The sequence below is a fragment of the Alligator sinensis genome, unplaced genomic scaffold, assembly GCF_000455745.1.
Source record: "Alligator sinensis unplaced genomic scaffold, ASM45574v1 scaffold125_1, whole genome shotgun sequence".
Classification (NCBI taxonomy): domain Eukaryota; kingdom Metazoa; phylum Chordata; order Crocodylia; family Alligatoridae; genus Alligator; species Alligator sinensis.
The window spans coordinates 1,795,191-1,812,212 of NW_005841893.1; the positions used below are offsets into that span (position 1 = coordinate 1,795,191).

General features: G+C 42.8%; 2 protein-coding genes across 2 annotated transcripts in view; both read left to right on the forward strand.

Annotated features, from left to right (window-relative positions):
• The window catches only part of LOC102384916 (dentin sialophosphoprotein), a 20,123-nt gene extending 13,143 nt beyond the window's left edge, over positions 1 to 6,980 (forward strand). The window contains exons 5-7 of the mRNA XM_025197234.1: positions 1,048 to 2,049; positions 4,951 to 5,638; positions 5,687 to 6,980. Of these exons, the coding sequence (XP_025053019.1) occupies positions 1,048 to 2,049; positions 4,951 to 5,638; positions 5,687 to 6,273 (2,277 nt within the window). The 3' untranslated portion in view covers positions 6,274 to 6,980. The remainder of the gene's footprint in view (positions 1 to 1,047; positions 2,050 to 4,950; positions 5,639 to 5,686) is intronic.
• Positions 6,981 to 13,394: 6,414 nt separating this feature from the next.
• The window catches only part of DMP1 (dentin matrix acidic phosphoprotein 1), an 8,561-nt gene continuing 4,933 nt past the window's right edge, over positions 13,395 to 17,022 (forward strand). The window contains exons 1-3 of the mRNA XM_006018102.1: positions 13,395 to 13,407; positions 15,652 to 15,725; positions 15,842 to 15,889. Coding sequence (XP_006018164.1) covers positions 15,672 to 15,725; positions 15,842 to 15,889 — 102 coding nt within the window. The 5' untranslated portion in view covers positions 13,395 to 13,407; positions 15,652 to 15,671. The remainder of the gene's footprint in view (positions 13,408 to 15,651; positions 15,726 to 15,841; positions 15,890 to 17,022) is intronic.

The following is a 17,022-nucleotide window of genomic DNA, read 5'->3' on the forward strand; positions in this document are numbered from 1 at the left end:
ATAGGCACTTGAGCCCTGCGACAGGTGCCTTTGCTGCCCCCCTGCTCCGAGTCCCAAGGGGCCCCTTATTTCTTACCTTCTCGTTTCTTACCTGTGCTGTAGTGCTGGCCACCCCACGGCTTGCAGGTTCCCAATGTTCTCCTTCTTCAGGCTGGGCTGTCCTTGTGGGTGCCACATAGTTTGGTGGTCCACAGCTTCCCCCGCCCTCATCTTCCCCTCCCCCCGACGAGCCTAGTTTAAAGCCTGCCGGAGGAGATCTGCCAACCTAGAAGAAAACACACGCTTACTTTGGGGGACAGGTGAAGCCCATCCCAACTGAGCATGTCCCTCATCGTAATGTGCGGGTCGTTGTCCAGGAAGCCGAAGCCTGCCTCGAGACACCACTGCCGAAGCCGCCAGTTGGTCTCTCCGATGCAGTTCTCATGCCGTCTTCCACGTCCATTCACTGGTAGGATGGAAGAGAATACCACCTGTGCACCGAACTCCCTCAGCACACCGCCCAGAGCACTGTAGTCCTCCATCAGGTGATCGGGGCTTCTCCTGGCCGCATCATTAGTACCCACATGGACTAGGACCATGGGGTAATAATCGGTGGGCTTGATCCTGGCCTGGATTACTTCCGTCACATCCTGAATCTTTGCTCCGGGCAGGCAGTAGACCTCTCGTGTTGAGGGGTCCTGGCGACAGATGGGCCCTTCTGTACCTCTCAGGATGGAGTCGCCTATGACAAGCACTCGTCGCCTCCTCCTCTGGGTCCGCTTGGATCCTCCTCTGGGTCTGCTTGGATGTTATTTCCTACCATAACATGTAGACATTCCTTTAACATGCGGACACTCACGTTTTAAGAGCATACAACACATGGGAAAGGTAACATCTAACAATATCCAATGTTTGGCTTTAAGCACATGACTAGATTCATGTCATCAGTGGTTAGTGTTAGCAGGAAGGCAGCTTTATCTCCCAGGATAGTACTGCATGCCTTAGGTTAGTGCTTTTAGTGAAACATCTTAAAGAGCTCTTTTATTCTTTTTATTCATTATATTTTAGGATGTGTCTAAAACAGATTACAGCAATGAAGATGATGGTGATAAAAGTAATGAAAGTAAAGAGGGACAACTAGGAAATATACATGGCACTACCAGCAATGGAGAAGTTGCCAGAAATGGAGATAGTGGGGGAATAGACTCTAGTTGTTCTTCAGAAGAAGTCTATGGAGAAGGTGGCACTGCTAATACTGATGGGAATGGAGATACAGGACATAAGGACAACTTTGGTAACACAGGGACAGTTGGAAATGGCAATGACACCACTGCTGATGGCAATGATGAAGAGAAGGAGGAAGACACCAGTGGCCAAAAGGAAGATGAAAATGAGAATGATGGCAAAGAACCTGCTGTTGGAAAAGGAGAAGGGAATGTTAATTATCAAAACAAAGATGGGCTCACTGATGTTTTCCCAACTCATGGAAATGAGACTGATGGAGAGAAAGACATCACTGGCAATGAGGCTGCGGAAAGCAGTGGTGCTATCAATGCAAGTCAAGGTGATCAAAATGTAGGGAAAGGTGAAGGTGGACATGGGGGTACTGGCACTGAAGGGTCCAGCAGTAGCAGAGGAGTTGGAAGTGATGGCACTGGTAATGGAGGAAATGAAAACTGGGCTGATAGTGAATGCATCAGCGGTAATGGAATAGATACAAGTGAAGAAGGCTCGGGTGATGAAACATTATTTAACTTCCCAGGCTCTAAGAATACTGAGGGAAGTAAGAATGGCAAGAGAAGTAATGGGAATGAAGGTAAGAGTGATGACACTGCAGTCATACCAGACACCAGTACCCCAGGAGGAGGTGACAGCACTCATAAGGAAGATTCTGTCAGCAGCAGTACAGAAGAAAATGCAGAGTGTGACATAGACTCTGATAGCAAAAGTGCCGAGGATGACAATGGGGATGCAGACAAAAAAAGCCAAGAGGTCAAAAATGACAAAGATGAGGAAAATGAAAACAGCAGCCGTGCAGGTTCGAATGTTGATGAGAAGGAAGATGCTAAGGTTAGTTAGGTACTGCATGGCTGTGTTCTCTAAAGTACTTAGAGTAACTTAATGTTTCTTCAGGCATCAGCATGGGAAACACCCAGTGGCTAAGACAAGCCACTTTTTTGCATTTGTAGGTATCTGCGTGGCAGCAGCAGCGCAGCCCAGCCCAGCCCACCTGGGCCCAGCAGGCCCTGCCGTGGCCCCCCAGCCTGCCCACGCCGCCATCCCCCCGCCCCGGCCCCCTTTTGAAAAATAGTCCGTGCATAGCCCACACCCTTGTATAGCACACACCCATCCATTTTTTTTGTAAAATCGTGTATAACCCACGGGATATATGCGCAAAAATATGGTATTTTGCCATTTTTGCCTTGTGAAGAACATCAGAAAATTTTCAGAAGCATCTCAGTCTTTGAGAGACATAAAGAATTCCCATGAAGAAGGGCAGATATCTGTTATTTGGGGATTTGGGGCAGAGATAGTGTGGTGGTTTCTGCACATCAGGTATCCAGTTTGATTCCATAGTATTTCAGTTCCTTTAATCCTGGAAATCATTATTTCTTCCACTTTCTATGCTGTGGTATTTAGTGGGGTTCTAAGCGTACTTCCCATTTGTATATTTGTTCAGGAAATAGTGAATAGCATGGAGCCAGATGCAAAAGATAGAATAATAGCCATTTTTGCTATATGTATATTTAAAATATATATTTAAAATTTAATATATTTACATTTTAAAATATTTAAATATATGCACCTGTTTTTTCTAAATTAGGTTTAAAACTTATTTCAAATTAATATATATATACACACATGTTATACACACATTCATATGTGAATTCAATTATGTATATATGTGCATGTTATGATAATATGTGTGTGTATGTATATATGTGTATAAGTGAGGAGAGTGTGTGTGTGTGTGTGTGTGCGTGTGCACGTGTATGTGTAAGGGGCAGGATGGATGGGATACAATTAAATGTCAAGAGCAAGAGAAAAGAGCATATAAAGAGAAAAGAGATGGGGCCAGAGAGACACTAACATGAATTAGCATTGAAGGAGGAAGAAAGATTAAGTTCAGGTTCCCAGGTTTCCCTAGGACCTGATCTAAAACCATTGCAGGCAATGGAAAGATTCCTCTTGACTTTAGTGAGTTTTGGATCAAGTCTGTACAAATCCATTAGAGTGTGGGCGTGCGGGGGGGAGGAAGCAATTTGTGAGAGACTTATGTGATCCACAGTATCAAATACAAGTTAGGAAGGGAAAGAACTCGAATGACTCTTTGCAGCTGGTAATTGCTCTAGTGAGGGCTCTCTTGGTATAAGGAACAGAACCAGCCTTGGGGCAGAATGTATCAGGAACACAATGCCAAGTGCAATAAAGAAGAATTCCAGAATTAGCTAGCTCTACACAGCAGGTCCATGTCAAGCCACTCAGTAAAGCCAGTTTACATAATGGCCCAGCTAGTATTTTAAAGCCCCAGTGCTGGTGACAAGCAACAGATCATTCTTTAGAGGAAGGGGCAGTTGTTAGTGGAATAGGAGCATCCACACCCTGCTGCCATGGTCACACTTCCAAGCAACTATTCCAAGCAACATAATCATACGTGATAAACATACGTGCTTTCCTGCACTGCAGACTGATACACAGACATTTAGGGGATAGACAGACCTCACAGCTATATTGATACTGGATAATACCTATAGGAGCTGTTGGGATGTAATTATTATGTCTGCATGATTCTGTGATACCAGTGCAGCAAAAATGTTATAACTTTAGCCCTGTTTCCTTGAGGACCAAAGTCACAATGATTTAGCACAGTTGTATTGCTACAGTTTCATACAGATGTAACTGTAAGATCCTAATAGTAGGGGTGTGCAAAACAGGCTGTATTCAATTTGGATTTGGATTTGGCCCAAATTGGGGACAGTAATTTGATTAATTGGTTTGGATCACTGTCCCCAATTTGATTCAACCGAATCCGAATCTGACGATTCAGTGCCGATTCGGAGAATCAGCGATTCAGCCATAGACACAGCTTTAAATGTTTTTTCTATATACCTCGAGATATCAGGCACAGCTCATGAATGCTGCTGTGCTGGGGTGGATGGAGCATGGGGGAGGCCCCCGTGTGCTCGGTGGAGAACCCAGAAGTGGACCAGAAGTAATTCCTGTCCATTTCTGGGTCTGCCGGGGAGTGTGTGCTCCCCCCCTCCGCGCTTCCCTGGCTTGGTGATTGGCTGCGGGGGGACCCTGGATGTCCCCCCAGACCCAGGAGGGACCAGTCACTGAGCTGGGGGAGGGCGTGCAGGGGGGCCCCCCAGCGCACTCCCTGGTGGACCTGGAAGTGGACCGGAAGTGCTTCTGGTCTACTTCCGAGTCTGCTGCTGAGTGTGCTGGGGAGCCCCCATGATCCTGTGGGATGCTTCTTCCACTACAGCATCACAGCATTCACGAGCCGCCTGGTACCTTGAGGTATGTAGAAAAAACATTTAAAGTCGTGTCTATATCTGAATCGCCAAATCATTCTGAATCTCTCCAAATTGATTTGGAGAGTTCTGATTCAGTTTGGAGAGATTAATGGGTCTCTTGATTTGATTTGGATTTGGAGATTCAGCCATTGAATTGGGCTGAATCTCCACCAAATCAAATCAGGGACTGAAGCTTCACATGACCCTACCTAATGAACACTCCAAGGCAGCATCTGCCCATCCTCTTTTCAAGTGGTTAAAAAGGTTACTTAACTAATCACATAGGAAAGAAAACACTTAGGTCACTTCCTATGTAACTTCATATAGAGCTCCTTAAAATGTAAAGACAGTAGAACAAAGCTAAGTAGCTAAAAATGCAGACTGGGAAGGTAGAAATGAATACATGGGTTGTGCTTATTTTCATGCTTTTCTTTCATCTTGGATCACGCAGGGGCTAACTAATGGAAGCAGCAATGACACCAACAGGACTAAAATTGCTGTGCTAGGCAGTGACTTGTGGAGTAAAGACAGTGACACTCTTAGTGGAATTGGCAACGATAAAGGTGTGACTGGCAATCCAAAAGAAAATTCCCAGCAGATCAAGTCTACGTGTACTGATGGGAAGCTTGGCAAATGCAGCAGTAAAAGTGACAGTGACAAAGCTGATGGTACATATGATTTTGACAATGAACTCATGCAAGGAGATGACCCCAACAGCAGCAATGAATCTGTTGGCTTTGACAGTGGTGACAAAGGTGAGGACAATGACTCAGATTCTCAGAGTGGGAATAGGGACAATAGTCAGGAAGATGATACTAGTGATTCCCAAGGCTCAGACAGCAGGGATCATGAAAGCTCAGCAGGAGACAAAGAGGAAGCAAACAGTGACAGTGACAGCAAATCAGATAGTGAAAGCAAATCAGATAGCAGTGAAAGCGACAGCAAATCAGACAGCAGCAGCAGCAGCAGCAGTGAAAGCGACAGCAAATCGGGCAGCAGCAGCAGTGAAAGCGACAGCAAATCAGACAACAGGAGCAGTGAAAGCGACAGCAAATCAGACAGCAGCATTGAAAACAACAGCAAATCAGACAGCAGCAGCAGTGAAAGTGACAGCAAATCGGAAAGCAGCAGCAGCAAAAGCAACAGCAAATCGGACAGCAGCAGCAGCGAAAACAACAGCAAATCAGACAGCAGCAGTAGCAGCAGCAGCAGTGAAAGTGACAGCAAATCAGACAGCAGCAGTAGCAGCAGCGGCAGTGAAAGTGACAGCAAATCGGACAGCAGCAGTAGCAGCAGTGAAAGCGGGAGCAAATCAGACAGCAGCAGCAGTGAGAGTAACAGCAAATCTGCCAGCAGCAGCAGTGAAAGTGGCAGCAAATCAGACAGCAGCAGCAGTGAGAGTGACAGCGAATCAGCCAGCAGCAGCAGCAGTGAAAGTGGCAGCAAATCAGACAGCAGCAGCGAAAGTGATAGCAAATCAGACAGCAATGACAGTGGTAATAGTGATCAGTCAGAGAGCAAGAACAGTGAAGGTGGTAATGACAGCAACAGTGAATCAAATGGTAGTAATAATGATAGTGATGCAGGTAGTGACAGTGAAAGTGTTGAAAGCCACAGTGACAGCAATGATGATTTAGACAACACACTGAGTGCAAGTGACAGTGAATCTGAGGAAGATGATAGTGATAGCATCGTAAGACCAAAAGAAGGTCAGAGTGAAAGTGATTCACAAAGTGAAGGCAGTAATAGCAATGATTCAACTAGTGATGTTTAAAGTAAGTGCCAACAAATCATAAAGTCACTGGCAGTAATCTCCAGCAAATGAGGTTTGTGAGGGTCACAGGAAACGACTGAAAGATTAATATTATCCCAATATTAATTGAAACATCATGGTAGCAATTAAGCTAAACTGGGGCAAGGCTAGAGGAAAAAATGCATTACCTAAATGCCATGTCATTCTATTACCTAGATGAAAATATCATACAAATTACTGTATGTGTTAAAGTAACACTTTTGGGTGCTTTAGTCTGAATAAATTGTAAAGCCTATTCAAATGAAAACAATATCAGTGTTTGAATCTCTGGGATAGTCATTTATTCAAAGTACTAGCTGTAATTATTGAAAGCCAACTTGTGGATGCCTTCTCTCATGGTGAATGGTACCTGAGATGATGAGTAGTCTCTCTAAAATGGGTAGGCTCGCTCCTTGACTAAGGTGCTGTTCAGCATATGTGCAGGTGCAGGGGCAGGATGTGGCACTAAGTTATTCTATTTGATGCTTTAGAACCTGGTCTAGGACAAACTGCACATTTCAGGTAACTTATTGTTATTTAACATTAATACTGAAAATATGTAGATGATTCATACAAAGATGTCCTCTGTAACATACCCATATGCTGCCGGTAAACACACATTCTTTGTTAAATGACAATTAGATGCAAGATTCTTTCTTTTAAGCTAATCACTTCAGAACTGTATTTTTAGAAGGTGAAACATGAATATTGTAATCTGTAAAATAAAGATTTTTTAATGTAGTCTATTTGCCTTCATCCTGGGAAGGGATCTGACTGGCTGTGTTAAAAGAACATCCTGGAGTGAGTTTATGGCAAAATCTGTAATTCTTGGTATTTCAAATGAGAATATTATTATATTACAACACCTGAAAATAGGCTGAGCCCCTCAAAGTCCAGGTAAGAATACACAGTCCCAGGTTATAGCTGAAAATCCAGAAGCTTCCAAGCCTTATGCATGTATTATTACTGTTAGATATCTATTAAACATTTATATTATGATAGAGCCCAAAGGGTGAGATTCAGTGCCAGGCAATGTACAAACACAGGAGAGAGGATCCCGGCCCTTACCATGAGTAGTTTCATTGAGCTTAATGCTATTGCTCCCCTATAGTCTAATCCAGAGAGCACAGGAGGCAGGAATTTGGCTGGCTCCCCAAAAGATGAAGAGTCCCCAAGGACTCCAACCACCCTTGTCTATCACATAGGAGAATCTGGATTGTGACCTTGAGATGTAAATGATCCAAAGAAGAGGGAGAAATTCAAAACAATACAATGAAATGATCTATTAACAGGGATTCTCTTTTCTGAAATCACAAATCAAAATCAAACAGCAGACTGGAATGATGAAATATCCAAGCTGTTTTTTTTTTTACTAGTCTTTCACTAAGGGTTCAATCCTGCTTTTGCTGAATTTCTGCCATGGCTTTAAGAACCAGACTCATGTCCTTAAAGTATGATTTAGTCTGCAGATTATTCACATGATATTAAAGGACTTCATGTAGATTAAGCTTCTTGCTATCCTTGACAGTTGTTGATCTCATTGGAAGTTGAGGTTGGTCAGTGTATCAAAAGGTCAAGCTGGGTGATAAATTGTCCCAAATGTCTATAGCAAAAGACTATCTAGGGCCTGGTGGCTGTGTTATAAAAAGGACAGATGCAAGGAGTATTTCCAGGAGGGACCAGTCTTAGTGTTTATCATTTGCTCAGAAAGCAACATTTTGGCAAAAGATTACATCAGGTGTGTGGAGGTTGAGTTAAATGCAGGTTCAAGCTAAAAACACCATAATTGTTTGAGAAACCAAAAAAGGTTTGTGATGTGAACTCACATCTGTAAAGCCTAAGGGTGTAATGTTGTCTGAAGTTCAGAGGAAAGCACTGCCCACATTATCAAGAGCGATAGATAATTTTTAAAAAAATCAATAAGAGGAGGAAAGATATTTATAGAATATGGCAGTGAAATAATAAAAGGTTTCAAGCCAATGTCTATTGAATTTACTGGGAATCTTTCCCAGTGGGGTCTGAATGGATCGGATAGAGAGGCAAGCCAAACAAATACAGAAGTCAAAAAGTAGTGAAGAAGGAAACTAGAAATGAAGGGAGAAGATGAACAGTGATGGACTGGAAAAGAACGGAACTAAATACACAACAAAGAAAGGAGACTAGAATCAGAGATAGCATGGTGAAAGATGGAAAAAAAGGAGAGACAGGAAGTTCAAGGATGGCTGGGAGAAGATCCAGTAAAGATAGTGATAGAAGTGGACAATATCATAGGAGAGAACTAATACCTCAGTAAAGGGAGCACAAGAGCATGGCCCAATGCATCCTTCCCCAAACCTTGTGGGTTTACACCCCACTGTAATCAGGGTTTGAATTGCACTCTGACTCTTGAGGGTGGGGGGGGCCTGCAGTGTTGGCAGTTGGAAGCCGGAAGAAGCTGTTGCCACTGCCTGAGCTGCTTAGAAAGGTGGAGGGTGGGCCAAGGGCTCTCATTTCTTAGGGGGGGGAATGGGGGACTCTCATCTCGCTGCTGGCTTCGTTTCTCTCACCGATTCCCCCCCACCACTGATTGGTGCAAATTCCCTGCATCAGCAGCAGTTGTTGGCAAGGGTGTCAGCAGCAATCAATGGCAAGAGGAAGCAGTGGTAGGGGAAATGGCAGCAGTGGCTGAAGTAGTGGGGCAATGGCTGAAGTAGGTGGTGCTTCCAGTTGCTGTTGATTCACACTCCCCATCCCAGAAACATTAAATAACCCCCTCCCCTGCAAGGGGGTGCACCCCACAGTTTGGGTACAGCTGGTGTAATGGAGGACTTGAGGGGTACTGAGCTGCTGTTTGGGCTTGGTCTTCATTTCCTTCCTTTCTTTGTCTGGTTTATTCAACTGAGTCCCAATCCTGATTGACGCATCTAGGTGCTACTGCAACATAAATAACAAGAACTGCAGTAAATGTTGCCTCAATCCAGAGGGTCGACACAAGTTGCTATCCATAGCAAAATCCAGGGATGCAGTACCAAAATGAGAACAAAGATCGGAGTCTGCAAGGGGAAGCCAGAGGGGAAGGCATCATTATTCAAGCTTCAGGAGAGAATAGGATGTTGTCTCCACTTTTGTTTTAAAAAATTGCAGATACATGTGCTGATGTACCAAGAATTAAATAATCTGAATAGACGCTGACACAAGTAAACCACATAAAGTGACTCCTGGCATAAGAATACTTAAACACTTAAGTAGCCCTCTTTGCATTCCAAATTCTTGAAATTCATTCACTACTTAATCCTGCTAAAAACATCATGAGGGTAAGTAACTAGTGTTAGCTTTAAATGGTGGTGGAATTGAGGCAGAGAAGAATTAGGGTACAATTTAAAAAAATGCTTAAGAGCCCAAGTGCCATTTTCAAAAGTATTTTAGATACTTGGGACCCAGCAAAAAAGTCCCTGATAGTCAGGGGCTTTTGAAAATGTGATCCTTACTCAGTGGCGGACTGACAGGGTCACAGGAGGGGGCCATGACCCCCAGTGCCAGCCTGGGTGGGGGCACCAGCTGGGTCCTTCAGAGTCCTTATCACACGATGTGACTTTAAGTATTGCTACAAGAAGGACGGGGTGGGGCACAAATGCAAGCATTGGTCCCTGGACGCCAGAGACCCACAGTATGTTACTGTCCTTACTGATTTGTCTACTTCACAGGAGATGGCTGGGTCAGAGTCCAAGTTAGAACCTTAAAACTGAGACTTTCTAGCTCTTGCCAGATGATAATACAAGTGTGAAGGAAATGCCCCATCTCTGAAGCTGTTGCTCAAAGGGAATCTCCCACCCATAGCCCCTGGTACTTTATAAAGGGTTGCCTTACAACTGCACAGCAACTAATGCAGCTTTAGGCCAAGTGCCATTTTTGCCAGATTCTCTGGAATGCACTTTTCCTGTGTTTGTGCTTCTGATATGCCTTTGACTGCATTAGGAGTGCATATTTTAAAATAATAGAGAGTCTAAAATCTAGCTGTGCTCCCCTCCCCACACATACACTTTCTGGTGTTATCGATGCATAATTAGTTTTGTAAATCTGGACAATGAGAGTTTGATCCTCCTGTTGTCCCCAAATCTGACTGGGTCAGAAAAGGAAGGGAAATACAATGGTCCATTTATATAGCCCCTCTCTGAACCCTTTTTCTACCCAATCCATTTCCACCCAGTAATATTATTTTATGAAGAACAGCTTCCAGTGAATGATTGAAAAACCCAGCAAAATACTGAATGCTGTAATTTAAAAAATGATCAAACACCATAAAGAAGGGAGGAAAATGCCTCACAAATTTAATACTGGGGATGATCTCCCTAGAGCAGTGGCTCTCAACCTTTTCTGTACCAGGACCCATATGTAAACATTGATGGCCAGTACCAAACCTGTGCCCCTCACTCCCAACCTGCTGCCCCCAGGCTCCAGCCCCACTGTGTGGGGTGGGGGGGAGGGGGGCCAAGCAGCCTTTCATAGGCTAGAACTCTGCCAGCCTGCAAGGGCAAATCTATAGTTTCCCATGTTTTTCTCCTTTAAAGAAGAATCCATTTTTAAAGTTTGTTGATCCATTTCATTTATTCTTGTGACCCACTTTTGGGTTGCGACCATGGATTAAGAAACAATGCCTTAGAGAATAGAAAACCTGCTGCTGACTTCTGGAATAAGCCCCAACTGGGAAAACTGTAGCATGGTTTTAGTTGCCACATTTTTTTTGTGGTTTGCCCTGCAAAGCTCAGCTTTTGAGAGGCATGCTGAGAATGAATGGAAAAGATGATACAAATGCTTTCCTTCCGTGCCATTCTGCCAGTATCCTAATGGAGGCTTTCCATGATTTTTTTCTTTGCAACCTGTGCTAAATCCAAACTTTGGTGGTTGCATGTGCTGCAAAGAAATTGAGCCAGGTTGGGAAATGTATTGTTGCCTTTACCTGGTTAAACACAGATGCAATCTCCTAACCACAGAGGGAAGTGACATTGCTTGGCAACAAAAAAATTATATGAATTGCACTTGACTGCCATTGTTTATATTTTCCTCCAAAAACAAACTTAGCCAAATTCCTTCTCTGTTACCTCAGTGTAAATACAGAGTAAAGCCACTGAAGTCAGCAGAGTTGGTCTGGATTATTTGTGTCAAAGCTCAGAAATGAATTAAGTCTCCTGAGGACACTGAGAAAATAATGTCATTTTCAATGAGTGTAACCTAGCATTGGGGAGGGGAGGAGGAAACTTTAGGAGAGTCTGGGTTACACTCCGGAAGGATACTGTTTATTTTAAACCTGAAATTTGATGATATATAGTCCATTTTAAAAGCAAAATATTTGCATTTCAGGCTGAAGGGATTTCTCAGCTCTGGTGGGGATGATTTAGCAGTATCCAAACAAGGGCAAGGAAATCATCTCCTTTTCTTTCAGTTCAGTGTCAGAATTTCCTGCAACGTATCATTCCTCTCCTCAGCTGGCATTAAGATACATTACTTGGTATAAGCCTGGTAAAGAAGTCACAAAACAAAAGGAATGTGTGCTTGGTATCTACTAGCATAATTTATAATTACTTGTGTGTGTGTGTGTGTGCGCACATGCGTGTACATGTGTACATACATATGTACAGAGAAACAGATCCTATTAAAATTGCAATCCTAAGAATAATACATAGCACTATTCAATTCTCAGGACAACAGAATTAGGCAGTTAGATATTACTATCTTCGCTGTAATAACAGATAAATGGAAATAGAGAAGTTTGGCCATGTTCAGAAGGAAGGAACAGAGGAAATCTGTGTCTACCCCAGGACTAGAACTCAAGAATTCCTGGTTTCTTGTTCCAAGTTCAGACCTCTAAATCATTATTAAAAAGTATAAGAAAAAAACCCACCACCAAACTGCTGCATGATTTTTCTGTCATTTGCATCAGCTTGGCAAAAATCCTGTTGAGTTTTTACTTTCAATAAATACATTTAGGACCTGATCCCCTGAAGTTTGCCAGGAGCTGAATCAACCATTCAATGCCCAGATTTACAAAACTGTATGATCTTTCTTGGTGAGAACAAAAAAAATGTAGAGTTCATACTGATCCTTATAAAGAGGTGAAATGAATACATGTAAAGTGAATGTGCCAGAATTTTCTGCAAAAAAATTCGGGCACACAAAATTGTGCCCACACATGCATCTGAACATGCTCCCATCAGGAGCAAATTTGCTCCTGATGGGAGAGTTCAGTCCAGGGCTGCTCCTGTCCTGCTCTGCCACCCTGCAGCAGCCAGAGGGAGCTCCAGGCTCCCTTGGGTGTGATCCCATGGCTGTCAAGGGGCACAGGGGCCAGTCCTGATCTCCATGGGGCAGAGGGAGCTGTTTCGGCTCTGTCCTAGCAATTTGCTCCAGGTCATGGTCTACACATGTGCTTTGACACATTAGTTGATGTGCTATTTTTTTAGTATCTGTATGTATTGGTACTAGCAAATGGTGCATTAGGCTAATTTAGTGCACAGTAATTGCTGCGCACATGTAGACAGTGGTTAGTCTAATGTGCAGTAAAGCGTCTTGTCCAGATGCACTCAATGTCTTCTATTGCGTAAACATGTAACTTGCAGTTCCTGGAACATAAACACACAACTCCAGGCTTGTATAACTTCAAAATATGTATTAACAGGAAACAGTCCTAATCTTGGTTATACCAAGGACCTGGCCAAATGTGTGGGTGACGTTATAACTGTTTATGCTGTAAGCTTGGATGTATGTGAATGGCACAAATTTAGAAATCAAAATAAAGACTTAGCAAAATCTTTCATTAAATGAAAATGAATCTAGTCATTTTACAACCACAGTAGCTTTTTTTAGTCAAAATATCCCTGTGGAGGTTGCAGGAAGTGTAGGAGTGTTGGATTCCCGGTGACACCTCATGACATCATGGCCCCTCTTCAAAATCCTGATTGGTCCTTTGGCTTTTGAAGCTCATTTGAAGCAGAGTTTAAATTCACGCCCTGGCAGAAGACTGTCTGGATACTCAAAGTGCCACTGAGATACAGATGTATGTGTGTTTCTTGTGCCTTTGTGAGATCTGAAGTTCAAAAGCCAAGTGCTCCTGAAGAAAGCCCGGTTGAAGTACACACAAAGGTAATGATTTTAATTTCTTTAGTTTATTCTGCCATTGCTATGAGTGAAGAATGAAGCAGGCTATCCACAGCAATGTTTATGGATTTGTGACGCAGAAAAGCGCAATAGATTTGCAGATGTAGATGCAGATATAGTTTCTAAGGAAAAAGCAAAAGCTCATTTATTACTTTCATATTTTAGAGTGTTCCTGGTGAATTAAGAGTGTATTGTAATGTGTTGCTTCCTGTCTAGGGTGTATTTACCTGTTTGTTTCTGTTGTATTTTATTTGATTTGCCCAATGTATGAATCTGTATATGTAGGGCCATAAGGCAGGGCACGTCTTTGCCTTAGAGAAATAAATCCAGGTAGCTATGATGTTACACTGCTGTGTGTTTAACTGACTGTGGAAAAGGAAGTATATGACAATAGTAAATAATGGGGCAAATGGCATTACCGTCACCTATTGATCTCAGTGAAGCTTAGTGTAAGGAAAGATGGCAGAATCAGGCTTTTCTGAGAGTATAAATGATGGAACATGCTTTTGCTTCTAGTCACTGTGCATTGTGCCTAGCATAAAAAAAGATGTTAATACAATGGTAACTTAGTTTGACTTCAAATTCTATGGAGTAAAACTGATTCAGTGAAACTGGATTCGTTCCTCTGTGGGTGCATCTACACAAGACGTTTTGTCGCCACAAGGATGAGCTACAGTGATGTAGCTCATCGCTACAGTGACATAGCGTCAGGGGGCACAAACTGTGACGCTGATGCTATGTCACTGCAGCAACAAGCTATGTCTCCATAGCTCATTGCTACAGCAATGTAATGTCTAAAAATAAGTGTGCACTGCCAGAACTGTGCAGTACCAAATACGCAGTCAGAGGCATGTGTAGAAATGCCCTGTAAGTATTCCACAATTACATTTTGGATCCACGGTAGATTTAATGCAATGCTCAGTAACCTTCCCTACAATTAATTTAGATGTAAATGCAAAGATTTTGACAATTATATACATATACATACATACCTCTGTGTGTGTGCGCGCGCGCGCGCATGCGTATGTGAGGCAAAGATTTTTATGGGTGATATATTTTATTGGATGAACTGTGTGGTTAGAATTAAGTTAGAAAAAATTTCAAATGCAAGTCATTCTTCTTGAGTGCCTTGCATTCAAAAGCTTGTCTAACTTTATCCCAACCATACAGTTCATTCAACAAAAGATATTACCTATAAAAAGCCTTTCCTCTCACATAATTCTTGGACCATCAGCTACAACATTACCCCAACACTACTATGTATATGTACATAATACTGCAAGCTGTAGGTACAGCCATTGACTAAACCAGTTAACAGATTGGTTATTAGCTTTAGGGCTAAACACAGATAGTCAAAAAATCTAAGGCTGAATTGATTCAATCTTCTCAGGTTAGTCAAAGCTGTGTAGATTGAACTGATAAGCAAGTGAACAGACATTCACTTTTGATTCTGGAAATGCAGTTACATGCCTGCAGTGGTTCAGGCCAGAAGCTAGAGAACACCTCCCTCCTCAGCTTGGGGCAAGACTAGCCCACCCACCCTGTGAAGCGGGGCTTGTGGGGGAGGTGCAAAGCATCCTGGGCTGCTGGGGGACTGTGAGTTAACTTGAATCTGGAGGGGATCTGGGACAGAAGTTCAATAGACTGATTTAACCTAAATAATTTAATTCTGATACTACATCCACCCAGGTTTATCTTAAACCAGTTTTGGCCATTTTGAAAGTGGTTTATATGCATTGAACTTCTGTTGTGTTACAGATTTGAACTGGTCTCCAATCACTTATACTGGTTTACGTGTCATTTCTGTCCCTAGCCCAGAAGTGACAGAGTCATTATGAAACTGATAAATCACAAATAACCTTTTCCAGGTTACTGAATTTTCAAGGATAAAATAAGCAAAGCCTGTGCTTCACTAAGTATTTAGTATTCTAACTCAAGAGGAAACTAAAATTTGAACGTACTCCCATAGAAATGTGATGGACAAGATTTTCAAAAGAGGCAAGCTATTTTGGAAGGGAGATGGAAAGGAGAGATGTTCTGCCCTCTTTTGAAAATCAAGCCCTTTTCAGGTGTCTCAGGTTGGGTACACAAACACTTAGCACGCCAAAATTACTAGTAATTTCTGAGAATACAGGTCATGTGCTTTATATGCCCTTATAACAAATCAGTCTGAACTATAAATAGGAGCATATGTAAATACTCTGTTGTAACACCCCTCTTTCATTGCAGTTGCACACATCATCATCAGTATGAAGACTGTACTTTTGTTAATTTCCCTATGGGCTTTAACATATGCTCACCCCGTAAGTACCTATTATGAAACCATTAAAACCCCAAGCCCCAACCCATCCATTTAGCATACTCAAGTCACTCTGTACAATTTTTGTTCATTCATAACTTGTTTCTTCAATGTGTTTAGGTGCCCAACCATCCAAATGTTCATGATGGCAGCTCTAAGGAATGGAAGGTAAGTAAATAACCTAGTTCAGTGACTAGGTTATAAAATGATCCTTAATGAGGCCCTAGTCCAGGTTAACTGTGATCAAGACAATGCTTTAGTGTAGAAGCTACAACAGGCCTGGTCTTTGAGTGATATCCATTTATTCACCTGCTCAGTTTTAATTCATTAATGGCTTCAGCCAGATATGTTTCCCACATAAACAAGCACATATCTTCATCCACACAAAGAACCACCTGGTATATTGAGGTGGTGTGATTAGATTAATATATTCTATGCTTTTGACCACTTCGGTTGTGTATTACCCACTAATCCATTCACTGAGAACTTATTCTACTGATCCAGGGATCTATGCAGCTTAATACAGCTGTTCTTGATCTAAAGAAATCAACCTGACAAGGGAGCATTTGGTTCTTCCTTGCTAAAATATGGAACTTTGCTTTGAAGTTACCCCAGTCAATAGCACAGAGCAGGGAAGATTCAATTATGGACTGGTAAATGCTTTTTCTAGACCTAAAATATCACAGGTTGCAAGTTTGATATCTCCTGATGCTGCAGGGCTAGAAATGGGAATTAAATGATATTGGAAAGGAAAAAAAATCCAATCTTTCCAACAGGACACAACCACTTGCTACTTATTCTGGAGTATCATAGTTTGGTATTAAAAGAGGGATGCTGTATGCTAGGCCTGTGTGAATAGAGAAGTATACAATTTGGATTTGGCTGATTCAGAGGACAGTGATTCAATTCAGAGATTTGGATTACTGTCCTGAATCGAATTAGCCAAATCAGCTTTGCAAGATTCGGCGCTGATTTGGAGAGATTCAATGATTCAGATCTGATGGGGAGAGGCAGGTACAGCTGGGTGGCTGTGCCTGCCTCTCCCTGGGTGGGGGGAGCCATAGGAGAAGCCCCCATAGCTTCCCTACCTGGCCCCATCCCCTTCTCGGCTCCAGGCTCAGCACTTAAAAAAAAAGGCCCTCCCCAGCCTCAGCCCTGCTTGGCCCCATCCCCTACCTGGCCCCATCTCCCACTCAGCACTTAAAAAAAGGAGCCTGTACTCACTGGCTGTAGGGGTGGTGATCAGAGCCTCTGGGCATTGGTGGGAGGGGCCCCCCCCACACAGCGCAGGGGAGTGGGGG